Below are 27,783 nucleotides of genomic sequence, written 5' to 3' on the forward strand. Positions count from 1 at the left end.
CGAGGCCAACGCCTGTGCGATTCTTCTATGACAGACCACGGGAGGGTCAGACTCCTGCTTGAACTTTCCAACGCACGAACCCGCAGACAGATGCACGGAACTGGTCATTGAGTCCTGAGACATGCTTATGGGTTCAGTTATGCTTATGTTGCCTCCTAAAGCTTCTTGCGCCTTGTGGCCTGTATGACACCTCGGTAACCTGCATGTGTTGTTTTACTTTTCTCAAACTACAAATAAAAATTTTATTAAAAAAAATAAAATAAAGGACCAACACATAGGGGCGGCCATACGCTAGACTTGGTTTTTTCCAACTGTACTAAATTAACCTGTCTTCCAGCAAAAGAGATTCTTTGGACAGATCATTTCTTGTTAGAATTTAACTTACTGACTCCAAAAAGATCCATTAATAAAGCACCATCTTCTCCTACCTGGCGCCGTCAATGGCATAAAATCTCAGTCAATAAACTACAGGAAATTTGGATACAACCTGCCATATTGGCAGATGACACAGCAGATACAGCGCTGGCTAAACTTAATGATTCAATTAAGCGAGCCATCGACATCATAGCCCCTTTAAAATCACACAAACAGCATCCTTCCTCCAAGCAGGAGAGCTGGTACTCACCTGAGTTAAGAGAAGAGAAGCGGAAATGTAGACGAGTAGAGAAAAAATGGAGAAGTAAAACTGAGGAGACATGAGCAGTTTTTCTAGATGCCCAAATAATATACTATAAAAACATAAAGCAAGCTAGGAAACCATTTAATGCAACAATTAACAGAAGTGGGTAACTGTCCCAAAGAGCTTTTTAAAATTCTGCAGAATTTCATAAAACCCGCAGCATGTGAGAGCTCTGACGATTTTTCGCAGATTCTATGCGATGAAATCTCGCTATTCTTCGAGGAAAAAATAAATACTATTTATGGAAGAATAGTGGCAGCTAATAATAACATGGGTGATACCAATAAGCCCCTACCCCCGATCCCGCCAAAGAACAATAAACATCCGCTGCTAGCTATTCCTCCAATTGACAATGCAGAGCTTCTTTCCCTTATCGCCCATATTAAATCTGGATCTCCACATGACCTCCTCCCTGCCAAGATGGTTGCCCCTCTGATTTCTCTCTTAGGACCCTCCATAAAGAGTGTTATTAACATCTCTCTCATGAAAGGACAGGTCCCGGCAGACTGGAAAAGAGCGGTGGTAAACCCAATCAGAAAAAAAGCGGCTTACCCATGGACAGACCTCTCAAACCTGCATCCCATTTCACTTTTGCCTTATATCGGCAAAATAGCAGAGAAGCACGTGAACACTTATCTATCAGGACATCTAGAAGCGACGGAGGGCCTGGACTACTCGCAATCTGGGTTCAGGCCCAACCACAGCACCGAATCAGCCCTCCAAAAAGTGACCAATGACATCAAAATGGCACTGGATGAGGGCAGCTCTATGATTCTGGTGCGGTTGGATCTCTCCGCCGCTTTTGATACGGTGTCTCACACGGTGCTTCTCGATCGTTTAAAGGACGTAGGTTTGGAAGGAGTGGCTCTGACATGGATGGAAAGTTTTCTATCCAGTCGCTCCCAAGAAGTTTGGCTGGGCTCCCACAAATCCATCTATAGGGAGCTCAACAAGGGAGTGCCACAGGGCTCATGCTTAAGCCCGACACTTTTCAATGTGTATGTGGCCCCCTTGGCCAACTTAGCAAGATAATTTGGGTTTACCACTCCTCTTTCCTTTTAAAAGTCTGACCCCTGCTATAAAAAGATCATTTGCAGATGGAATGAGAGCAATATCAGAGTGGATGTCATCAAACTGTCTTCAATGCAACGTAGAGAAAACAGAGGTCATGCTGTTTGGACAAGCGGCAACACACTGGTCACCTGAATGGTGGCCCTCAGAATGAGGCTCTGTTCCCAGCCCTAAGAGTACGGTAAAAAACTTGGGAGTGTTACTAGATCAGACACTCACGTTTAAAGATCATGTAAACCAGGTGGCTGGTACCTGCTTTCGGGCAATTGGGATGCTAAGAAGAGTGTTTCCCTATTTACCAGATTGCCACAGGAAAACACTTGTGCAGGCGCTAGTCATCAGCAGAGTGGATTACTGTAACGGTCTTCTTTTAGGAGCCAACGAAGGACAACTTAATAAGTTACAAGTGGTCCAAAATACGGCGGCAAGGACAGTCCTGAACGTTCCCTCTAGGACTCCTTCCCGCCCCCTGCTGACTAGACTCCACTGGTTACCGGTGAGGAAACGAGTGCAGTTTAAGACCCTATGCACCATCCACAAAAGTGTGATAGGCGAAGGCCCAAGATATTTGGCAGAAATTTTTCAGCCACACGTACCTGGGCGCTCTCTGCGTTCTAGCAGTCAACAGCTACTGCAGATACCTAGAATAAAGAAGTCCAGACAAGGAGGCCGAGCGCTGGCTCATGTGGGACCAGTGCTCTGGAACTCTCTACCTCTTGAGCTGAGATCACTCACTAGCCACCTGACTTTCCGGAAGACCTTAAAAACATACTTATTTACCAGTAACTAATTTCTTCCGTGTATGATGTACTATCCCTTGAATAAGATCAGGAGCTATATTCTGACTGGCAAAGCGCGGAGATACCCCTTTGGGGGTTTATTCAGGCGCTATTTGTCCAATTAGCACCTAAGTTGCACTGGCAAGTCTCCGACTTGCTGAACACAACCCCCCCCCCCCCCCATAATGTATGCTTTGGATTTTCCACACATCTGGCTGGGTACCCATAGCGTAGGGTGCATTGTGAAGATCCTGGAAAATCTGGAAGTTAGGGGGTGGGGGCATTTTGGGAGGGAGGGTTGCCCCCTGCCCCCCCTTCCGGGTCTTGTGACTATACATCAGGGCATGCACACTGCAATCTCACTCATTCCCCCCCTTTCTGGTTTAACTTTCAAGGAGTTTTCCTAGAATAGGCAAGGAGATGGAGATTTATAAGTAGGGCTCCCGGTTTTATGGTATTCATTTTTTGCCATTTGTCTATTTATCCGTATTTATTTTTTGGGCATTTTATCTGTATTCATCCACATTTATTTTTGCCACAAGCAAAAGTTGACGCTGCAGGTAGTATTTTTCCACATTTATTTAAATGGACAATGCACACGGTTGTTAATGGCCAACAATACATTCATCTGAATGTCCCAAATACGCTTAAAAGTGCCCTCACAAGCCTTTTGTCTCAGAGCCTTGCAGTTTCTATCAGTGCCACATCCTCTCCCTCACTGAGCACTATACTTGCCCACTGAGAAAAACACCGCCTTCGGCTACAACCCAATTGCGCCCGCTATAAACACCAGGAAGCAACTCAATTCAAATTATGCACTAGACTAGAGTAATATGCTGCCTGAAAAAAAGTAACAACGTACTGGAAAAAAGTAAACACTCATAGGGAATACACCTTAAAGCTTTTACACTCATTCAGAAATTGAGTATATTTGCTTGAATAGCTAACATGGAAAGAAAATTAGCGCTTCACTGGCAAACTCAGAAAGGTGGTACTAATGTGCTTGGGTGTAAATAAAACCAAACTGGCCGCTTTGCAACTACTCTGTCTAGTTTTATTTAGTTATGTATTTATTGTTCGCATCTTACACCAATTTCTCTCCTCCTGAGGCTGCATTTTGGTGTAGAAAAATGTCAGACAAACATTTGTAACAAACTTGTTTCTCCTTTTTTGGATCCATTTTACAGAGGAACGAATGATGGAAAGGTGAAGAAAGAACAATCAGTTTTCTACAAGTGAAGAGGAGCGTGACAGTACGAGAGGGAAGAAGAGGAAGAGGAGTGGCAGCAGAAGTGGACACTGTCCTTGTCTTGTCCACTAAAAAAAGGAAGAGACCGCAAAGGTTATGGGCTATGCAGTCCAGCCACAAACACTGCAAGTACTCCAGTCAGTGGCGTAGAAATGCTTTGAATTTGTGGCCAGTTTTTTCTTGCAGCCACACTTACAGTGTACTGTTCTGCAGTTCGGCCACAAACTCTGCAACATTCCACTGATAGCTAGGTTTTGGCACCCCACGGGGTTCTGGCATTAGATTCCTGTTTTTGCCACCTCCAAAACTGCATAAGCCACACACACCCCACCCCTCTTCCCCAAGGGCACTTTTGTTTACAAATGGCTGGTGCAGAGCGCACTCGAGGGGCGGAGCGGAGACCCAGAAAGCATCAACAAAAACGTTTCATGTTACTGTAGGCACACAGCCTGCAGTAGTATTTTCCAGTTTACATATAAATACAAAGGAAAACTTGTTGTCCGTCTGTATTTATATGTAAAAATCTGTTTAAACAGAAAACCGGGCGCCCTATTTATAAGACTAATGCTAACCCTCAACTCATTTCAATTTTCTTAAAACCCCCCAAATTTTAAACTAATAGCCCATTTTCTTTTTATAAATTTATGAATGGACGCTAATTCTTCAGTTGCTATCCCATCCACAGCAGGCCTCGACTGCCCACCCACACCAGCATAAGATCGCCAAGTGCATTAGGGAACTATTGTCTAACCAATTTAAATGTGTCAGTACTAAAGCATTAGTCCTGTGGGGTTCTGGAACAATAGTGGTTAACAACTCACACTAATGCAAGAAAAGCACACTCGACTTTGCAATAATTGACTATGTGAACTTCATCTTAAAGCGATTGTTCTTTAAGCAAATGTGGCAAAAAACACCTTCAAGAGACCGCATTCTTTCAAATGGTTTATTTTTTTTTGCAAAACAGACTGTAGCTTAGTTTTCCTTTTCCTGCACTGTCTTTGTACCACGCAGTCTGCCAGTACGACGAGCAGCAATAAGACCAACTTTGCGTCCAGCTGGGGCATCTCTCCTGATAGTTGAAGGCTTACCAATATGTTGATGGTTACCACCACCAAAGGGATGTTCAACAGGCTGTGAGGAAAAGTGTTAAATGATCAGTAATAGCCATTTATTATCAATAAGGCAATTAAAGAGAAAATGTATTGTCAATCATGCTTTGTATACACAATATTCAACTTCTGTGTATGGAATTAGTCTATATTGAGCAGCAGCACTCTTAAGAAACCTCCCCAAGGCTTACAAGATTATTGCAGAAACAACCTTGCTAGTATCGGGACAACTGAAGAAAACTGAAAACATGATTCCTCAATACCTTTAAACCATACAGTTACCACTAAGTAACTGTATCAGGAAGAGAATGACTTATGCAACTTACTGTGCATTTAGGTATCTGCCAACTTGATCCTAAAAGGCTTCAAGTTACCAACCCACAACAAGCATCACATTGTTTCGGCACAAATAAGAGTAGCATGATAATCTCACTCTGCTATAATGCACTCTACTTGTATAAGCTTTGCAACCAAGGCCAAATTGAGGACAAATTACAAACTGTATCAACTGGAGATTGGGATGGATGTGTAACCTAGTCAAATAGTTTAATAAAAAAAAAAAAAAAAAAAAAAAAAAAACTTACGTTCATAGCCACACCACGGACACGTGGCCAGCAGTTTCGCTTAGCCTTGTATTTATGGTAAGCACGACCTGCCTTTAGGATTGGTTTGTCAATTCGACCACCACCAGCAACAACACCTGAAACACAGAAAATGGAACCAAAATGTGGAAAGGGGTATTTACACGTAAACTGAATCTTTTTTAACTTAAAAAGGTAACATTTGCATCCTTGTGTATTTGTTTTTAAATATTACAGTTTCAGAGTACAGTGGAAATAACTTCCTTTTCTAGAAAGTGAAAATCAAAACCATTTAAATGCAGACACTGAAAGTTAGGAGTACGGTTCCATAAGCAGGCTGCACTCCAATGGGAAAAACGTTGACCAGAGGAATAGCGCACACACAAAAATACCATGCAGCACTATTTGAATAAACATAACGCAATCTGTTCAGTAACCTCATTGTTTATGACATGATGGATCATTCACACGTAGGAACTCAATGGAAAACGACAATGTACTGCCAGTTAGTCAAGTTTAAAGATAATTGCAAATGCTGCACGTGGACACATTGAGGTGTCCGAACGGGTTTCTCATCAAAGTATGCCTTTAAACGCATTGACTGGGCGGTGCTGCATCAGAAAATAACAGTGAAAGATTTCAATGGAAGTTCAAAGTTTTAAGTCAGGGGAGTTGCAGTAGCGTTCTAGCTGCAAATATGGCAGCATTTATCCAAATACATGTAATAAGAGCGTCCAGTTTCACTGTGCCACAGAATTCGAAGCGATCTACAATATAATCTACTGTAGAGGACATCAATTCCTAAGAACAACGTCAGAGGCAAGATCATGAATGACCCAGTGTATATGTGCTGGCTGAGATTTTTCACTGTTCATGATTAACACTGCGTAAAATACTGCAAGGGTATGTGGATATGAAGGACGTCTTTCTTTAGTTTTAATCATGCTCTTTACACTAATCTCAGTCTGGCATTATCAGTGGCAAAGGCACATATCCTAAGCAGCCTTAAATTCTCGCCAGATGTGGGCACTTGGCATCCCATACATTTTTATGACTATTTTGCCTCTATGAGGTCTTGCAAAACTATACGGTGTCATTCTGCAGTGGTATGCGGTAAACACAGCTTTTAGGCCACTCAGGATTCAAACCGAAATCTTGCCTGGATAAAATAGACGCATGGATATCCACCCAGCAGCCTAACCCAAGTCTAAAGACTGGCATTCTCCATCAAACAGTCAGTTATAGAGCTCTATTTATAGCTTGTGGAGCTCCCAAAAACAAATATGGAATGTTATGGTATAGGAAGCAACAAAAAGTATTAGGTTTACAGGTGTAAAAAAAAAAAAAAAGCTACATTTAAACGCAAAGCATGTACATTAAAAAAAGTACCAGAAAGCGTTGAGAATCAAGTTTACTAAGCTTTATGTCTCAACCTCTGTAGCTAATAAAGGTAGCAATTTTCTCTCAAGTGGATGGTTTGGAAATCTATTAAAACTATTTTTTAATTTTAGCGGAAAATTAGTGCCACCCATTCAACAATCCATCTTACAGTCTCAGCATGATCGCTGTGCTACGCCTAAAACTTTAATCCGACCAAGTAAGACGCCATTGCAGTCACTTATGGTTGACAAAGAGGAGATTCCAAGCAATGAGCACGGTTCTTAAAGATATGCATGAGGAGAGCGGAATCAGAAGCACGCACGTATGGTTGCAACTTCTAGGATTGTTATATCTAGCCAATGGAAAGCCACTTTTGGATGCAGAGGGGAACAATTAATCAAATCATAATGTTGATGATCGAAACATTTCTTTGGCATGGTTACTTACCAACAATAGCTCTGTTTGCAGAGGAGACAACCTTCTTAGAACCTGAAGGAAGCTTAACCCGTGTTTTCTTAGTTTCAGGATTGTGAGAGATTACTGTAGCATAGTTTCCAGAAGCACGGGCCAGCTTGCCTCGATCACCTGGCTTCTCTTCAACACAGCATATGATGGTACCTTCAGGCATGGTTCCAACGGGGAGGACATTGCCAATATTCAACTGAGCTGGAGAAGAGGAAACAAAGTGTGTTACTTATAAACATGCATGGAAACATGAACTTCCAAAATCTCATTCAGAACTTTGTTTTGTTTATCTAATTATCGCTCCAACAGAGGAGTGTTGTGGGTGTGAATGCAGATCACATTTTATCTTCTTCACTGGGCAAAAGTTCAGTTTAGGACCCTCAACACCAACTCAATGGCAAAACCCCACACCATCAAATTGCATTCTGATGCGTTGGTGAACTACGATCAAAGTTTGGTAATTTGGCCTAGGAGAACGTTACAGCGTTTATCAAACAACCATATTCCTAAAACAGTACAAGTAGGCTTATTTTAATGTGCACTAAGCGAGGGAAAGCCATTAGGAACCCTTTAAAACCATCCTAAGTTACATGGCAAACAGAGCCAGGGAAATATGGAGAGGTTCCCCTCATATGACACTACAAAAGAACACTGAATATGGCAGGCCCCAGGAAATTGATTGCCAACCTATAACCATCACTGGTACAGGATATAGGAGGGAACAGAGCAAGTGTGGAAGCGATGGAAAACAGACTGCCCTGAACCATTAACAGAGATTAGAAAATAGCATGCAAGCGAAATCGCAACCAATGCAAGATTAAAATTCAACCACAACATGATTAGACCCAACAAGATCTTCAAATTCTAACAGGTCTGGTGAACTTGTGGCCAATTTTCTACATATATATGTAACACAATGCGTACGTATTACCATATGCTGGGCCAGGTCATTAGTATAAACCGCAGAGGGAGGGACACGGGGGAATAAGCACCAGCAGATAGAACAAAATACTAACATAAGAGCTGTCATAATGGCAATAGAAGAGCCAATCCTAGGGGAATTAATTGTGCTTTTGGATTGAGGAGGGCACAACACACCATCACATAGAAACAATACTGAATACTAGGGTAAATGGATTCGTTATTTTGGAGATATAAATAAATTAGAAAAAATACAGAAAAACTAGGAAGTGTACAAAGCTAAGAAATGTATTCAATATTGAGACGATGATGAAGATACTGATTGATGTGTGGGGTGACTGGGTAGGAGGCAAAAATGTTTGATGAAAGATCAACTACTAGTTTGCAACATTTTATATTGTGCAAATACATTTCTAAATATTTTACTAAACAACTCCCACCTACGGGATATCACGAGAGCCACAGGCAGATAACACCTGCAAGTGTTGTGTTTGACCCAACCAGGGATCAACTGTACAGTCAGTCCACTTGTGCTTAACGGCCCGCAGAGCAAGCTTACACCAGAGAACAGCTAAACCTCCGGTAGATTGGGACCATTTAGGAAGGGAAGTGGCTAATGTCAATTTTTCTAGAAATCCTCAATACCACGGAGGTAGGGGGTTACTATATACCACGGAGGTTGGGGGTTATTAGAGCCCTATGGGATCACCATCACAGAAAGTGAGAACAAACCTGCAGGTCTTAGTCCGACTGGTGAAACTAATTAGGAATAAACGCTGCAGGCACTGCAACTTACGAGGGAGGCTTCCTCGAACGAGTAATTACAGCTCTTGCTCCCAAGTACCCGTTATTCAATGATCTCTTACCCCGCTCTTGCCAAGAACAATATTAGGTTCTCCATTTCAGGATGAAAGACCATATCACCAACCATAAATTAACTCTGGACCCGTACTAAAGACCAATATTGCGCAACTAGGGCAATAAACACCATAGCTTATAAATTAGAACATGCAATATTTGCATTTAGCTGCAATAAAGACTAGGTGCACGTAGCTCCAAAAACTAGGGGTTTTCCCCATAGTTGGCTCTGTATTCAGTCAGGTAGAGTGGCTACATAACTCACAGCAGCACATATTGGATGCCCAAATCAGTTTGCTGGTTAACACCAAATCAAATGGTTCGTGTTACCAAAATCCATTTAGCCACACCTAATTATACAATTTATTTATGAGCTCAAAATTGGGCATCAATTGTTGTGGGTCGCAATTCAGGGCTTAGGAGAACACAGGCAACATGTTTGCTAAACATTAAAATCCTGGACTATCTTTAATACACCTCTTTCTTCACCAGAAGGAGCATACAAATTGGCATTACATTTGATACTCTCACTACTGATAGATTATAATCATACCGTAGCAACCAAACGCTGTAAAAGAAAGGAAAACGAGGTCCAATTAGAGCACCAAGAGACCTTCTCCATCTTCCATCACCTAAACATTGGTCTCTGTTGATCTGGCTAAAGCGTTCATATGGCCAGTGTGTGTATATACAGAGGACACAAACATCCTCTGAAATGAGGGAAATCTGGCTCCTCTGACTATTATTTAATCTCACCATCTACCTATAAATACACTTAGCACATTAGAACTAATTTCAATCCCAAAAAACTAATTTGGGGGAATGCCACATTCTGACCAGACGCTTCACAGGTGCGCTCAAAAAACAGGGATGGGCGCAAACAATTTGTAAGTAAACTGAAAGATTCGACCCATTTAAAAAAAAAAAATTCTCTTAGCAGTGCGCTCATCAGGCTTCCTTATGCAGACTCAAATGTTTGCCTTAACATCTGCACACAACTTTTGTCCCACACCCGTCGCAGTTCATGCACTGGAATTCTGCTCTAAAACCACCTTAAATCCAGTACTTCAGCCTCACTATCACTCGGCTGTCTGTTTGGGTCATCAACACTTCCACTGGGATGCAAGAGGGACTATGCCATAGCTGAGGAAGTACAGTCAATCCTCATTTGTTGTCACATTCAATTATGCTTATTTTATTCAACAAAACCACAATTTTGTTCCCCTATGTTCTGTTATGTCCAGCTCATAAAACAAAATGCAAGCCAAATCGAATACCATTACCAATGCCTGTTCTTTGCAGTAGAGGCCATTTGGGTGTGTGTGGGGAGTGGTAGGCAGTTAATTTTACGTCCTGCATCCATTTAGCGTTTTCTGGCAAACAAGTCAGAAACTCGTACCTAATGCCTCTTAAGGTGCAATGAATATCTTTAGCTATAGCATCCCAAGGCAGATTGGTAGTTAAGGCCTTCCTCGACCCAAAGCATCAAGTTTAAACACTGACCTTCAAGAAAATTATTTTGAATTTAACAAGTCCATCTTCAAACCGATTCAGGGAGTAAGTATGGGCGCAGCTTGCGCCCCAAATGTCGCCAATATTTATATGGACGAATTTGAGGATCATTTTATCTTTAATGAGATCACTCCCTTCTTTGAAAATATCTATCATTGGCATAGTTTCATCGACGATATTTTCTTTATTTGGAGGGGACCGGAAGAACAGCTTATCGAATACACTCTGGCTTAACCTATGTGATTCCCATCTTAAGTTCAGTACCAACACAAGTAGGAACTGGATTGAATTTTTAGATATATGGATTCAGGCTATTGAATGGTATTATTGAAGTGTCATATACCAAGCCTACTGCGCGAAACATTACTTCAATATCAATGTTTCCACCCACGGAACCAAAAAGATGAAATTCCATTCAGCCAATTTTTAACGCGGAGACATAATTTTGGGATCCATGCTGAACAACTGAAAAGTAAACCACTACGAGGATTTCCACCTAGACTTATTAAAGAGTCCTATAAGAGGGCCAAATATTATAATAGAGATGCCCTATTGCAGAACAAAAATGAGAACAGTGACTCTAAACTAGTATGTGTAAACCGCCATTCTAATATCAATGAGCTACGGCAGATCATATGCTCACAATGACATATTCTTAACGCTGGTACCCAAGATTCATCTATGCCTAAACCCATGTTTGCCTTTCACCGCAACAAAAATCTCCGAAATCATTTGGTTCACTCCAAGTCTGACACTATCCGCAAACTCGGTCTGAAGTCCACTACTGGCAGCCAACCCATCAATGGCACACACAAATGTGGCAATTGCCATGCATGCAGTTCAGCAATAGTATCAGCTGAATTGGTATGGGGCAGAAGAAAGTCCTCTTTCAATGAAATGACAAACTGTCGATCTGCTAACGTCATTTATCTTCTTTTGTGCCCATGCACCAAGGGGTATGTGGGTGAGACTAGCAGAGAGTTTAGAGTTAGACTCAGTGAACATAAATCTGCAATTAAGAACAGCAAGAGAGGGGCTCCTCTAGTGGCACATTGGCTCGATAAACAACACTCGCTAACAGATATTAAATGGATCATTTTGGAAAAAGTCCATATCCTGAAGGATAAAAACATCAATGGCCTGAGAGGTAAGAGAGAAGTGTATTGGATTTACACTCTCCAGACTGCTGTCACAGGGTTGAATGAATGTATACCCTGGCAGAATGCTTTACTTTGACTTACCCCTCCTTTTTTTGGTCTTAGTTTCTCTTACTGGTCTAGGTTTTGAACCAGTCAGTTCTGTATCAGCCTGCTAGCAACTTTGATATGGGTCTTTGTATTACTATAGACCATAGTTACTAGCTCTCGGAGTCTGTCAGTTTTTGTCTAGGTATTATATTTAGTACACTTTGGGGACTATCAGTCTCTCCATTATTATTTTTGAATTGTACTATTTCGATTAATTTTTCAGATCTATAGTCTACCCCACGGTCACATTAGCGTGGGTTAGACTACTCCTCTTTTTCAGCATTTCGACTATCAGGCGGATGTCAGATGGTGTATTGTGTTCATTAGGTCTTTCACTTTCCTGTGAGTGCTTTATTGCCACTAGGTCGTTTGGAGCCCGGTCATTCTAATATGGCGCCTGCATCTGGACAGGTTTCTATCGAGGACACCTTTCTGACTGGGACCTCAGATATTTTTTCTATGTCGGGCTATATACGTTTTTTGTTAGCTTATTTTTATTAAAAAATACTTTTCTTACTTTAGAGTTACTATTTGATTTTGAGTGTTTGGATCCATAAACACACCTCCAACATGGCGCCCATTATCCGAAAGCCTGCACTGCAGGTCCGCGGTCTACGTGTTTCTTCCCGCCCCATGTAGCTCAGGTGTTCACAGTCATCAGCATCCATATATATTGGAAGCCGACACGCGAGCTGCGAGTAATTCATTTTACTTATGGCCGCCCTGCATGCTGAAGATCCGCCTTATCTGCCCATGTATGAGCTCGGGGAACACTTTAGGAATTTGTACTCTGTTTATTTTGGGATCCAGTAGTTAGTTCGGCTATCCCGGATATGCCCAGTTCATTATTTATAGCAGGTATAAACTAAACTGAGAAACTCCTTGTGTACTGGGCGTCCTTTCTGACACTTCGGTAACGACCTATATGTTTATTCTGTTTAGGCAGCCGGTTGAGGTTACGGAGTCCTATTACGTTGGCCTCCGCGAAGGTTTTTTCAAAAGTACAGTCATCCTGTGACATTATCGGCACTTGTTTAGTAGGTATGTGGGAGGTTTATCGCTGTTCCGGATAGCTATTAAAGACATTCGAGTAGGAATAACTTAATTTGTCCTTGTGTCCAGTGCACGAGGACTTTGGCCACATTAAGAACTGAAGGGGGTACCGGTTCTCCTCTTCCATATTCAGGAATTTGTTCCATTCATTACTGCTCTATTTCTCCAAGGGTAAGTTGGGCACCCCAGGTGATATTTTTTGGCAGTGCATCTGTTTTACCCTTTGGTCACTCTACGGTATAGGGTGTGCTTTATTTCGCAGGGCCTTAAATCACTGGAGGAGTTTTCCCCCGGTGTTCGTGACTACACTAGGGTTCTGGGACGTATTCCCAGTCCATCTATGTTTGGCCAAGATATCGTTTTTCATTGCAGATCAGTTTTTAAAGTTTTGCCTTTGTTTATAGATCAGGCTACCTTCTGACTCACGAGACTCCTGTGCCTAACACAATTAATCAATATGGTGCAACTTAACCGCCATTGCATCTTTGATACCTATGCGAAGTACGTGGTATGTTTTGAATACCCCCTTTTTTCTGGTATTTATATCTTTGCTTCACTTAGGGTATTCACATGCGTTTCCATTTCTTCACGGGTAATTGGTACTTTCTATCTTCACCAAAAGGTTTATTCCTGGTCCTATTTGTCTTTGATATATCTTTCGTGTCTCTCCCTCTTGGCACTTTTCTGTTCGTGAATTACTTTACACACTGGTGTTGGTTTCTTCCGCAGCCTATTGTCATAGTTTTGAATTGTATATCAAGAAAATGTATAACTAAATATTTCATCTTCCATTGTCCCCTACAGATGATATAATCATGTTGACAGAAATTCAAGATTGAGCATCCTCGTTATTATATCGGATTGATTTCTAAATATTAAGGAAAGTTCCGTCTACAAGAAATTATAGTTTTTTGCGCCCTGACCAAGGAACTGTGGACACGGATCCTATTCTGAAACCCGCGTCGGCGCCACCTTTTGTTGTAATGTGTGTGTATATATTTTTATGTATCATCACTGTGATGTTTTGTCTACGTTGTTGCACTGTGGTTTAGTAATGTATGGTATGATTGATGAATGTGAGGATGTGTGGTGTTATTAGATGTATGAATTTAGGATGTTCGTTTTTTTGGGGGGACATTGTATATGTAATATGTAAATTAAGAAATTGTATATATTGAATGAAAATTTGGATGACGCTATTTTGTTATGATTATATCTTCTGTCCAAAAATAAAAAAGTATAATGTTTTTCAAATAATCTTGTGTTGTGGGACAATGTTGATGTATATTTAATGAAGGATATACTACCTATATATTATTGTGTTACCTAGGAGAGGTTTGTTCTCGTTCCGATGTGTTCCCTGCCTCCCTCTCCTGGTATCTTTTGAATTCAGGGACCCTCTGTTTATTGAGTTTATTCTGTTTGGCTGGCATTACTGCATCAACATTATCTAAGCATTTAGTCTGATAGATGGACCTTGCGCTGCATCAGAAGGACGGCCAGACAATGTTTAGGAAGTATGAAAACTTCCATTCTCAGTGATGGACTTCAATGCTACAGAACTTGACTTTCAATAATTACCATATTTGGGTAGAGTGGGAAAAAAAACTTCAATTTCTTTGAAAACTACCCAATCGGAACAGTTGGGGGAGCAAGACTCCCTTCACCTCAGCCTGCCCAGAGAAGGGTGTATAGGGTCTCTTCATAGATTCCCAGATTTAAATGGCCAGTAAGTACCCCAGTGAACGATCTGATATGGACATGGAAATCTGTATGAGGTTCAGTTAGAAGACTGGTGGCATACATCGGTCTATAACGCACACCTCTTTGAATGCTCTGGTTAACAGATTAGGGCCAGACCCCCAATCAGTTAGTATTCGGTCTAAATTTATTTGGGTCCATTTAGTTGCCAAGTGAACAAGGGCAGACACTGGGAATTAAAGCACACCACCTCTAAGGCATTCCTGAGAAAGCAACAGGTGGCAAATCCTATAACACTTCCAGATTACCAACCTTCATTTCAAGCGTACAGCAAATAAGCTAAATATTGGAGGAAAATAAACTCCAAGATGTGTGAACTACATCTAATAGCCCAAGAACAGAACAGTGAAGATGGCTCGTTCAACCTCAAAGACAACTCTACTGCCAAAAAAGTTCTTGTAATGCTCCAAAGCTTACACTATGCACAAAATGGTACATTGTTCAAACTACTGTGGGACGGAAGTAAATCCCTGACAATGCCCATGAACCGATTTGATTGTTTCTTAAGTACCAATAGCAAAACAAAGGTGAAACTAATCAACCAAAATTTTAAGCACATGCAACTGAACAGCAGTCTTTCAAAACGTTAATGGATACCCATATCCAATCCCACCTCGAAATTTAAATTATGAGCAGGGAAACTCAAGCCAAAATGCTCCGAAAACAAACTGAGCTCGAAGATACGAATTGTTCTGTAATGCTAAACCCATAAAGTAAATTCTTAAATACAATGATAATTATAATTCACAAGAGAATGACAGGCTACGGGGAATACAAAATTAGCCAATGTCTAAACATGTCAAAGTAAGAATTCAGATGACTTCATGAAAGCGCTCCTGACAATATACAGCCGAATAAAATTCATTAAACGAAAGACCTAATGTGACAGATGTAGGCAATTCTCCCACTACATTCTGAGTTTTACACCCGCCTTGTTAAGTAAGACCCACATAAATGGAACTCACTCAACTACAGACTGGGGTACAGTGTTATTGTGCATTAGCAAGAAACTAAATGCTAAAGCTCTGTGGCAGGAGGCACAGTTGCGAACTTAAAAGTGTAGTATTGCATACTCAAGATGGCAAAGTTGGGTCATTGGCAGAGTGGTGAAATCACCCCAGAAGAGCAAAGTTTTTAAATACTAAGTCAATGGCATGAGTGGAGCTCTCACACTGCTCCCTCAGATTGTGAAATATACTGGTCTATCTAAATTTAAGCATAGTACAAGTGACGTAGGCCCACTAGCTTGTGCTACCAGTAGATAGCCTCGCATAAATAATCATCCAAAGTGCACAGTAAACTACTCAACTAAGAAGTGGGAGACAAATTTCACTGAAGTACCTAGAAACATCCCCCACTGGTGCAGGCTGAGAACATCCTGCTACCTCAAAAATAAAGGCCGCTTGAGAAGAAGAAAAAACAAGGAAAGTCAGAAAACTGAAATGGCACAACAGCACAGTGGACCATAGGGACTTAGCCCTCACAAAAGTACCTGTCGCAACTTAAGTGTGCCACTAATAAGCAATTCTTACAAAATACTGATCACAAACCCACTGAAAATACAAGGTATGAACAGCCTCACTGAGAACGGACTAGATACCAATGGATTCAATTCACTACACATTAGTGGTCCTTCCTATCAAACATACCACAACTTGTCAACCCAAGGAGTAAAGATTTCTGCACCTATTTTCAAGTCAAAAGACCCTTTCATGCACAGTAAAAAGTCATATACAATGTAATTATCAATATACAATAATTGTCCCTTCTCTAGGAGTGGTTCAAAAGAAAACCACCACATGCAAAATAAGAATGCCCATTTTATCTAAAAACTTATCCCAAACAAGATTACTTTAAGATGTACGCCAGTTTCTTGAACTTCAATTTCCAGTGTTTAGCGGGAGAAATAACCTTTTACAGAAGTCTACTAGGTTTAGGATAAACTGGCCCCATTATCCCTTAAACAATATGCCGTAAACTAGATCCAATATAAAATGGAAAAAACACAATTTGACCAGAAAAAGACTTCTTGAAACTATCCTTGCAACACACCTTTGTCTTGCAAAATATTGGGCTCCTAACTAGGAAATAAGGAATAACTGTACGGGGGGTAACATGAAGATAGAAACCTATCGAAAATTACCTGGCAATCATCGTGGACATGTAATAAAAATACATTAACCCTACAAGTGTGGGAGCAATGATGAATGTACAGCTGAATTAACAAAAATTAGAAAGTTAAAGCAAACAAAACATGTTAATACCTTTCTTGCCACAGTAGACAAACTGCCCCGTGTGAATACCCTCAGCAGCAATAAATAGTTCGGTCCTTTTCTTGAAGCGGTAAGGATCTCGGAATGCCACCTTTGCCAAAGGGGCACCACGACCAGGATCGTGCACAATATCCTGTTAATAGAATGAAAAGCAATATTACATAACTATTTAGTTACAGAATTAACTTTGTGTTAGTCGGACTAGAGGACCAAGGGAAAAGGAATCCTTAATTCCACAAGGAGAGGAGATTTTAAAAAGTGATAAATGAAAACCACGTAAATGTTGCATTTGTGTCAGAAGTGCGAAGATATCAGATAAGGAGTCTTACTGTTTGCATATTCTATCAAATTATTATTTGTGTGAGTGACCATTAGATAATTTTGTTAATGTTCGTCATGCTTTTGAGCCAAGGCAACAGATGTCAACTGGGCAGTTATGGACACCTACAAAGTATGGAAGGTTGGTTCACAGGCAATTATTTCCAAAGACCTTGAAGTGCAAAATCATACAAAAGACTTCAACCCTCCACACCCCCACTTTCCCTATTGTGCCCAAAACATTGATGTTGCGGTCATGTCTCGCCAGCAGCAGTCAATACAGTTAGACAGGAATGGATGCAATCGTACCAACTTAACTGAAAATGGACACCTATACAATTTAGGGCAAAAAAAAAATCTGGACGAGGTGCAGCGAATCTTCTGTAACCTGTGGTTACCCACTCAAAACAAAACCTTTTTTAAAGCTTTAAGCAAAATGATCAACGTACTAAATTTGAAGTGTTAGAAGCGCCAGATGATCACGGTTTCCCCACATATGAAAACTATATTTAATCAAGCAAACTATTTCCAAGTCACTGCCATTTACCACGTTTTAGCTAAAGATAGAGTGACCGACTATACAACACACCTACATGGTTTTAGTTCAGACTACATTCCCCACTAGCAGACTTGGGAGTTAAAGGATTCATTAAGGCACCACTTCCCAAACATTTTAGAACCGCAACTGGATTGTCAGAGTGACAAACGTTCGCGACCCACCTAGCTTTAACCACATGCGCGCTAGCGGGTTTTCCCGCTGCGCGCTGGATTTTTAAAAAACCCGCGTTACGTGACAAAGCCAGCTCGTCATGTGCGTAGCGCAGGTAACGCCCATGACGAGCTGGCTTTGTCATGCGCACTGAAGGGGTTAATGAACAAGGTGCTTTTTTATGTAACTAAAGCATTTTGTGGGTAGTGCGCTGTCATTTACTGATTGCATGTTTTTCATTGAAATGGACATTAAATTTGCACAGGTATACAGTTTTTACTGAATACTATATTGCACACAACTGAAGTATGGAAATCAGATTTCAGCGACTATCATTAGTGCATCACAATGTAAAATTTCTTTTTTGATCCTATTAAAGACTTCACCACCACTTTAGAATTACAAAAAAACTCGTTTTTTGCTTTCCTCTCATTCGGCATACATTAGCAGTATTTAGGTATCAAGATAATGCCCTAGATGGCTTGGTTGCAGAAGAAATTGTCAATTATAATTACAAAGTGGAATTTGATACAGGTAGCAGCACTCTTATAGAGGTAAGGCCTTCTAGCTAGTCATGTAACAAACATTTAGGCAAAAAGATTGTTAAGTATTCAAGGCTAGAAGTATTAATCACACATTGTTTCACTGGTGATGGATGTAAAAACATGAAAATCAGTAAGAAAATGTAATCTATTCTCTTCACAGCCGCACGGACATGTTTATCAGGGTATATACACTGAAATCTGTTTGCATAATAGGTCAGCCAGCATGTTCCACCCTTGGTGCAGTTAAGGCTTGGTCTTTTTCAAGGCTGAAAGTTTACGTTTTAGTAGTTGTTAGAATGAATACAATTTAAGAGGCGTTAAAGAGTTTTTTTAAGGTGTGCAATAAAACATAACTGGTGCTACACTCTGGCAAAGTTTAGCTTACAAAGAAGTGTGCCGACCACAACCCGAATCTTACCCCGTATCAGATATCAACCTACACAGGACAGACATTTGGAGGTAGCTAAATTCTTACTAGTAGCAGGCTAGGTACGAGGCAATCAAAGCACATCAACCAGAACTATGCAGTAGTATTTGAAAAGGATACACCAACCACACATTGGTCCTCTTCGCATATTCAGACAAGTAGATGTGTGTTGCAGTTAATCTGGCCTATATATGTTGCAATACAGCTCCTCTTACGAATGCCATTGCTTTTGCAAATTGTTCGTTTAGAAGGTATGAAAAATACAACAAGCATTTGCAATGCAATAGGTCTCGCATGTAGGCGAGTTTGAGCTACTGACATTGCAAATAACAATGCCTTTTATTTTTGTTTTCGTTTTTAAAAAACTTAAACAGGCATTGTCAAATTTCAATGTCAAAAGCGTATACTCGCGTAAATGCGAGACCTATAGCATGGCAAATGCTTGTTTTTTTGGGGATTACAAAAAATGATCGGCTGGATTACGACTGAAGAATGTTTAGTTAGCGCCATTTGATTATCGAGAATCCAGTTTCATCCACAGCCGTGAAGGCTCTACCAGAGATGGAAGGCTACTCGGATGAGAATTAGATTTCTACACGTGCTAGAAAAAAATCAGCTGAAACAGCTTCTTCTACAAACCCTGTGCACATCAAGCAAGCACCATATGCTGGATGCCTTTTAGCACCAGCGAGTTATACCACTGAAAGAAATCACACGGAAACACGAGAGACGGCCTGCGGCCGTCAAAGTGAAAGTACGGCCGGCGCTGCTGTGGGGAGGGGGGAGGAGAAATGCGACACGGCAATAGTGTGAAGCAGCAGGGGCCTTTGAAGTGAAGCTTCACTTCAAAGGTGTGGGAGGAGTGCGGCTCGGCTGAGCCAGAGCGCACGCTGGGGAAAGCTTGTGGGGCGGAGCGGGAAGAGCTGCTGGGGAACAGATGGCTGGCGATTTGATGCTGTGCACGCGCATTTTAGGTCAATGCGCTTGCGCATTGACCTAAAAGCGCACTGGCACAGCATCAAATCGCCAGTTAGTTAAAGTCTGTTTAAGCCCCTATAGTCCCGCTCCGCATGCGCATTGACAGGTCGCGAGACCTAAAAAGGGACCAGTAATTACATGGGCTGCACGCAGGGCATTGTTTTTTTTGTCCACAATGTCAACTCGGATTAGGCTGATTTCACATGGCTAAATCCAAACTGCTGTGTCATATGGGGGGGGGGAGATTGGTAGGCTACCCTGAGCGATTGCCATTGGCGACTTATTGCAAACATTCCTCGCATCACTTTGTCTTTGATGTACTATGCCGAATAGTCATAGGTATGCTCAGACATGGGTTCTATGCTCAGTGTTAATAGAAACAACCTGCACCTGACTGATAAACCAGATGGTTTTAGGTTACCAGTGTTCTGTTAAGGGAAGTTCTGGCTGGACTGTTCCTATTTGAGCATGGCCAAGACTGATTTCCATATGGCTGGGCCAAAACTGAAGTGGCATGTTGGGCAAAAGGATGGGTTGGAATGATACCATGAGCGATTACCAGTTATTAAACTTATTCCAAACATTCCCCCCATCACCTTTTGAGTGTGTAAGCAAACTGCCTTTGACCTTTTGCCCCATTTAAACTACTAGGTACTGGTGTAATGGCTCTGAAATGCCCTGATACCTGCTAAACAGACCTTGGTTTTGTGCTTTTACCCCTACAATTGGCATAGCCTAACTTACTTGTAAGTCCCCAGTATATGGTACCCAGGGCCTGTAAGTTAGAGTGCCCGTTCAAGGACTGCAACACTAGTTGTGCCACTGAGTGGGAAAGGTAAAACATGCCTCCCAATCTGCCACTGCAGACTGGCAGAGCAGTTTGATACAGCTAACTCAACCTTGCCACTTAAAGTAATGGCAAAGCCCAAATCACCCCATTTAATGCGTGTAAATCTCCCATGGCAGGCCTAACGCGACCTAAAGCAGTAGGTTAGAAAGTGGAAAATGTACTTTTACATGTTCCAGTAGTAAAAACCCTAAATTGGCGTTTTTACTGTGGAAAGGATAGTAGCCCCATTGGTAAGTACAGCTTTACAGACTGGCACCCCAGTCCCACCAATTTCTGAATGAGAATACCATGAATGGTAATGTTGGGTATCAAAAGAATCAAGTGCATTATTTAATGGTTGAATCTTACTTAATGTCACTGGTGGGCAAAGTGCAACTTTAGAAGTCGCCACTTTAGTTGCCCAGAGATTTCAGTGACCTTTTACTGATTTACATGGGGCTTGTCCTGCAGACAGCCACCTGTCCTCCTGGGGAGACGTGCGACTCCCAGGAAAGGGCACAACAGGGGCCTGCATGGGGGAGGTGTCACCTCCTCCTGAGGGAGCCACATGGGTGTTAGCCCAAAAGGCGAGCTACAAAAGAAAATGCGCCTTTTGAAAGGCAAACAGGTAGAAGAACTTGGGAGAGGGAAAGGATGGTAGAGGAGAAGCCAGTTGCCAAGCAGTTTTTTCCAGGGGCGAATAGCCCCTTAGTAGCCACACCTCTGGGGGTGGGCTAAGGCGCTCTGAGTGTGGAGAGGTCTCCCCATCCTGGGAAAGGGCAGAACGATGCACCTTGGAATAGCCAAATGGCACACTTATCAGGAAGGGGTCATCAGGAGGGAACCCGGTAGCCCATTGGCTAGCAACCGCATCCTACTCAGGGGCGTTTTCTGGAAATAAAAAGGGCACCCAGATTTCATCTTGACCAACAATGGAAGGACTAAAGGATGTCCCTGCTGCAAAGAGGCTGCAATGACAAGGACTGCACCTAATGTATCCTGCTCAGGGCGAAGCAGCCTCCAGAGCTCAATCAAGCCAAGACCTCCAAGGGCCAATCGACTGACCTCCTGTTCACAGCACAGGGACACAACAGCAGAAGAAGCCTACTGAGGCAAGTTGCTGGCTCAAAGTCTTCAAGCTGCTACCACCGCCAGCATGCAGCACAAAGGGCTAAGTCCCAACGCAAAGTTCCACTGAAGTTTGCTGAATCAGAGTACTGTCAAAGCTGATGGGACGCTCAGGATAGTTATCTACACGGGAAAGAGTGGCCTGTGATTGCGATAACAGGCGGCTGGACTTTGGCTAAGATCAGAGAGGACTTAAAGGGATGTCGCTCCTGCAACCAGGAACCCCTCACCATCTTCATGGACCAAGGAATCCCTCAAGGAAGACCCCTGTTGACCGTGTCACATTCACAGCATCCATCCCTTGCATCAGGACCACTCTATAGGAATCCATTGAAATGCGGATAAAGTACCTGGAACTGTCGAAAGACCGCTTTTTCTATGGAGGGAACTGTGCTTAAGGTTCTCGCTGGTCCCCGACTAGCTCAGTAAACGAGTTGGTTGCCACAAGTACTCCTTAATCAACTGCATTGACACTGAAGTTTTCCCTGACAAGGTTTCTTAGTGTTTAAATTGTTGACTTTACTAAGGCTTGTTCACAGTAAATCAGCACAGATTATTTCTTGTAAAATCTATTATATCCGGAACCCTCCGGTGGATCTTTTATTTCTAGCATCTAAAATAAAAAACACAGCCTACTTTTATACATTGATTTCTGATTTTTTTGAGTGTTGTGCTATTTCTTCAATTGTTTTGGTACCGTTTAAATGCTTAACACTTGTTCCTCTGTGTAAGCCTTGCTGTTCAGCACCACAGCTACCCAGGATTGGGCCGATGGCTTGACAGACCAAGCCTAGGGTCCTAGGCGGCTGGTAAGTATTACATGGTGAAGTTGCACAAACACCATTGAGGTGAGGTTGCACAACCCCCATTGGGGGGAGGAAGTGGCCAAACAGCTAGAGATGTCTACTTCCAAGCTGGAGAACCAGGTTCGAATTTCGACAGGGATACTCAATCCATCAATCCTCGGCAAATCACTTAATCTCCCTGTGCCTAACAAAAATTTAGGATTGGAACAATAAAAAGGGGGATGAGTGGTGGTCTTGAAAATGGCAATGCAGCGAGTCAGTATTTAGTGCTCTGGTGGCCATAGGGGACACCAGGTATTCAGTGTGTGCTCAAAGGTTGAAGAGCTAGATGCAACATGAATTTTTCTGTCAGAGATTTGTAATGAAAAGAAATTGTGCAGAGTCCACTAAGATTTTGAGAAACCAGGCCTCTTTCACAGCAGGTTATATCAATTGCATTAGGTGCACGTGTTTTGTTGTACAGTAGTTTCAACATACAAAAAAAATTGGGAAGGTACGCAGAGGCTACTGAACAGATTAGCATGAGAGACACCTAGAAAACCATGGAGTGCGTAATCAAAAGGAAAAAGTATTTCTCTAAACGTGAACAGTGAAAAGATACAAGTATATAGGATAACCTCCAAAGAACTGGTCTTCTCAACACCACCAACTATACAATGCTAAACAAACATACCCCTGGACTGGATAGGCCACTTCACCATGATTATCCATTTCCCTGCTCAGTATCATACCAACAATTTAAGGCCAACCCCCAAAGAGAAAACCAAACTTCCAGACCCTTCAGAATTGACAACTTGAAGCTTGAACTCCTGCCAGACCAGGAACTCCATGTCTCAAATCAATACCATTCTAAATAACTTCAACACTTTTCTGGAAACTATGTGAAGATGCACATCCCAATTAAAACATGCACGGGCAACGTAAAGCCATCAGCACCAAGGTACACCTGCTGAAAATAAATGATCATTTTGCAAACAGTAAAGCACATGGAAGAAAAACAAACTTCTGATGACTTGACATTGAAACTCCTTTCATGCAACATGCAGACAGCTCATCACATCAATCAACACAAGTTACCATAAGAGCAACCAACATCACAAAGCCCCCAACAGAAGCAGAACACTAAGACATTCATGCACTGCATCTCCCCCTCCCTCTTGACCCACCTATTTCTTACTTGCACAGAATGCAATACCACCAGTCCTTTTTTTGGTGTGTGTGGGGGGGTGACTCAAAAGATCGAACAGCAAAACAACCCCCTCAATGCCACTCCTTGTGAACATTGTCTTACTCTCGCCCTTCATCAAAGCTCTTTGGGGTCTCTTTGAATCTCCCTCAAACAAGGCAAACTCCCAGACGTTTGCAAGATAGGGCAGATCCTCCGCTACTGAAGAAATCCACAAGTTATCTTAATGCTCTTCCCAATTACCTACCAATCACTCACCTACGATTCATTAGCAGATCACTGAAAAAGCAGTCTATTTTCTACTCCAAGAGCACATTAAAGTTAACTGCACAATTACCAGCTTGCCTTCACATTACTCTGCAGTATGGAAACTGCTACTTTACACATCGCTGACAATACCCTACTGACCACCAACAAATATGAGCCCTGCTTCCTAATTTTGCTGGACCTCTCAGCTGCCTTAGTCAGCCATCCCACCCACATACAAACCCTGGAGTCTCAAATGGAACTCAATGGCAATGTCCCTCACTGGTTCTTCTACTACCTTTTAACTGACAACAGTTTGTTCACATGGGCACATTCATGTCCCAAAACATCTGTGTTATCAGCGAAGTCCCCAGCGGTTCCATACTGCCCATCATGTTTAACCTCTACACTAATCCGCTTGGAACTCTACGCACAGATAATAGCATCAAAATTCACCAAGAGGTTGATATACAAATCTACTTGAAAGTCTTTTTGCTACATACCATATCCCAAACACTACCTGCATATCGTCTAGAACTGGATGCCGAGCCCAACCAAGATAGAATTCTAGTTATTTGCCAACAAGAAACACTACAACCCTTAATCACTTGCATCAAACATTTGTAAAGCACAGCACTGTCACCCCTAAGGGTATCTGGGCACTGGGCATAAACATGATTGTTTTCACTGAATGCCAAGCCACTTTGTTTCAACCTAGTCATCAACGTCGCCCTTAAGGGATGTACTGCCAAAAAAGTATTAATACGGCCTGGGACCAGCTTTCTCGTCTAAAGAAAGGAAGGTTTTTTTTTTCCAGAAAGTGACTTCAGAACTGCTGTTCAAGTCCTCGCACTATCACAAATGGATGGCTGTAACGCCAAGCCCATGGCCTTCCGGACTTCACACTAGTACCCCATAAGGGCATCCTACACACTGCAGCACGTCTCATTCTGGGCCTTAAATAATAGGATCAAGTCTCCCTATACTGATTTAACTTAATTATTATCTCCCCTTTCTGTCCACACTATCGCAAAACCAGCGGCATCATTTTCAAATTAATCACGACACGCACCTGGTGGTTCTCAGCACACAAGAAACCAGGGTATCCTCACAGTGCAGACTCCTAAGTGTAACTAAAAATAAACAAAGGGCAGCAAGCCTTTTCTATTTATGCAACTAGAGTACGGGAAAAAACATTCGTGTATCCATCAGGACTACCACAAAGCTACTTCAATTTAAGAAATGACTGAAGGCACACCTCTTAAGAAAACAACGAATTTCTCAACAGTCCATAAACTAGCTGTCACGGTCACATGAGTATTTTATCTTCGCTATGACTGCATAGGGCACTACTGTCTTTTAGCTAGGTTTGCGCTACAGAAATTTCGCATACATACAAGTGCACGTATGTACCATTTATTGTTAGCATGCCCGAAGTCACCATCCAGATGTTAGTATTAACAATAAAGCCCTTGTCGCGGAGTTTAAAAAAAATAAAGAATATAGTGCTTATTACGATTGAGCCAGTAATCGGAAGTAGCCAACGTGTCTCAATTAAAAATACAACGTATTAAAGTATGCACCGTAGCACTATTGACATCTGTCAAATCCTGGGTGAAAGCCAAACTCAGTACTCTATGCGGTTAACTTACCTTTACAATGCCCTTGATGTAGCCATGTCTCTCCGCGAAATCCACAGCCCTGAGCTTGGCTGGGCCCTTCCTGTGTTTCACATGAGCCTTGAAGACGGACCCCGCGCCTTTTCGCTGACCCCTGATCACTCGCCCCATGGTGCTCTGGAGACAAAATAAAATGCGATCAGCAAAGTAGATATGCACACACGTGCACCCGTTTTCACATACCGATTTTATCGTTATTTACGTAGCCCTGTCTTCAACATGGTAGTGAAGACCACTGAACAAGTCGTATCCCTTCTTCCCGGTCTAACACACAGAATACATCCAGTATCCTCCCTCAGCCGTCCACGACATGGATTACAACAGTTTCATTTGTCTGCCTATCGGTACGGAAATGTGACATAGTAGTTCATAATTCTAACATCCCACCACCACGGGAACCCCGGTTTATGACACAGGAAAGCGGGTGTGACAGAAAAGGCATGGCTACCACCAAATGCCCGGTCCGTTCCACCCCACACAAGAGCTGTGGTTACTTTGAAAACTGTCCCAACCCTTCGTAAAGAACGGACTCCAGCAGATGGCTGATACAAACAAGAGATTCAAGACGGATTTCGCAGCAACCTCATCCGCCATATACCTACCCGGGCCGGGCTATCTCAAGAAAGGAAGTGGCAAGCACCAGTGCCCAAACTTCTTCCGGAGCAATAGACATAGAGGAAGTACAGATGTCAAAAGCGCAATACAGGTGGCCATATTGAAAAAGTGTAGTCAAAAGCGACTGAAGAATCAGTGTCTACAAAAACATTGTAAGTAAGGATAACTTCGATTTTTTGTAATTTTGCGCCTAAGTCTAAAGAGCATAACAGAAATATTTAATTAATGAGAAAACTTATTTTCGGAACTAATATTACAAAAAAGGAGATGAAGCATTCTAAAGCGTCGCGCGTACGTTTTGCTACTCTATTAAAAATAAGTAATTATTTTCTTGGTATTTCGAAGCGTAACACAGTGCAACACAACATTGTCGACTCGGAAAAGCACATAGTCCAAGATGGCAGCTGCTTCGGCTAGTTCACTTACTCTGGGGACAGAGCTCCACCGATTTCTCCGAAAGCCCACACGAACTCGCTAATTGTTAACTTCGTACGTGGCTGACAGGCAGGTGTTACGAAGTCTCAGCTTATTGATTGATTTGGGGACTTTTTCGGATTCCAACAATCACCGTATTTTGATCGCACTTGTTCAGTCTCTTTGGAGGTTTCATATTCCTACTGCTCTGAGAAACGAACACGCATATGCAACGCTAATAGGTCTAGTCTTTAAAGTGCGTGCCAAGCTATTGGCTTTGCCAAAGCTTGTTTATATAAAAAAAAATAAGTAAAAAATAAACATTTCAAATACTGGACAATAAGCAAGCATACATGTCAAAGTATAACCATACTACATTGAATTGAATTGAATATTGTTTAATTTTTAGAAATAACATGGTTTATTTTACAAATACTTTTCACGCAGGAAAGTCTGAACAAAATTTTAAAGAATTAGAAAATGACAGAATTTAAAGAAAGACACTTGGCGATGCCTAATTTACTTTCCACAGGACATGACATTGAACCAAATGCTCCAGTCATTTGGTGCTCTTTAGCAGTCATTTAAGAGCTGGTTTATGAGCGTCCAAGAGAAGAGAGGCTTCCTTTTTAGTCGTGCTAAGTAAATCTGCCTCAAAAGCTGGCTGAGTGCATCAGTCTACCCATCCCACAGCATCATAATGCTACCTTTGTGTGCTCAGGTGGAACTCATTAGATAAAACAGAAGCATCCCAATAAGTCTGCTCTTTCACCAATCCATAGCAAAAATATACCTATTGCTGTTAGGCTTCCCACTTTTCCCAAAGAAAAATATTAGTCAATTGGTTATTGGTTTGCTCTAAACGTGCACTGTCTGGACTGTATTAGTGTAAGAGTGTCCGTCAGCACTCTAGTAGTTGGGGTGTACTACTTTACACATCGCTGACAATACCCTACTGACCA

General features: G+C 41.9%; 1 protein-coding gene across 1 annotated transcript; it reads right to left on the bottom strand.

The window, feature by feature from the left end:
* Positions 1 to 4,710: 4,710 nt before the first annotated feature.
* LOC144773333 (large ribosomal subunit protein uL2) lies at positions 4,711 to 26,451 on the bottom strand. Its single transcript, XM_078658292.1, has 6 exons — positions 26,395 to 26,451; positions 25,766 to 25,909; positions 16,933 to 17,074; positions 7,299 to 7,517; positions 5,475 to 5,590; positions 4,711 to 4,912 (listed from the first exon to the last, which is right to left on the bottom strand). The coding sequence occupies exons 2-6, from the start codon at positions 25,901 to 25,903 to the stop codon at positions 4,754 to 4,756; spliced, it is 774 nt and encodes a 257-aa protein (XP_078514418.1). The 5' UTR covers positions 25,904 to 25,909; positions 26,395 to 26,451; the 3' UTR covers positions 4,711 to 4,753.
* Between the last annotated feature and the right edge of the window lie 1,332 nt (positions 26,452 to 27,783).

Source organism: Lissotriton helveticus, chromosome 8 (genome assembly GCF_964261635.1).
Source record: "Lissotriton helveticus chromosome 8, aLisHel1.1, whole genome shotgun sequence".
Taxonomy (NCBI): domain Eukaryota; kingdom Metazoa; phylum Chordata; class Amphibia; order Caudata; family Salamandridae; genus Lissotriton; species Lissotriton helveticus.

Coding starts and splice junctions, on each gene's coding strand:
- LOC144773333 (XM_078658292.1), bottom strand. CDS start 25,903: ATGGGGCGAGTGATCAGGGGTCAGCGAAAAGGCGCGGGGTCCGTCTTC. Junction 7,518..16,932: donor TGTCTACTGTGGCAAGAAAG/GTATTAACATGT, acceptor CCTCTTCTCCAG/CTCAGTTGAATATTGGCAAT. Junction 5,591..7,298: donor TGCAAACAGAGCTATTGTTG/GTAAGTAACCAT, acceptor TCTGTGTTTCAG/GTGTTGTTGCTGGTGGTGGT.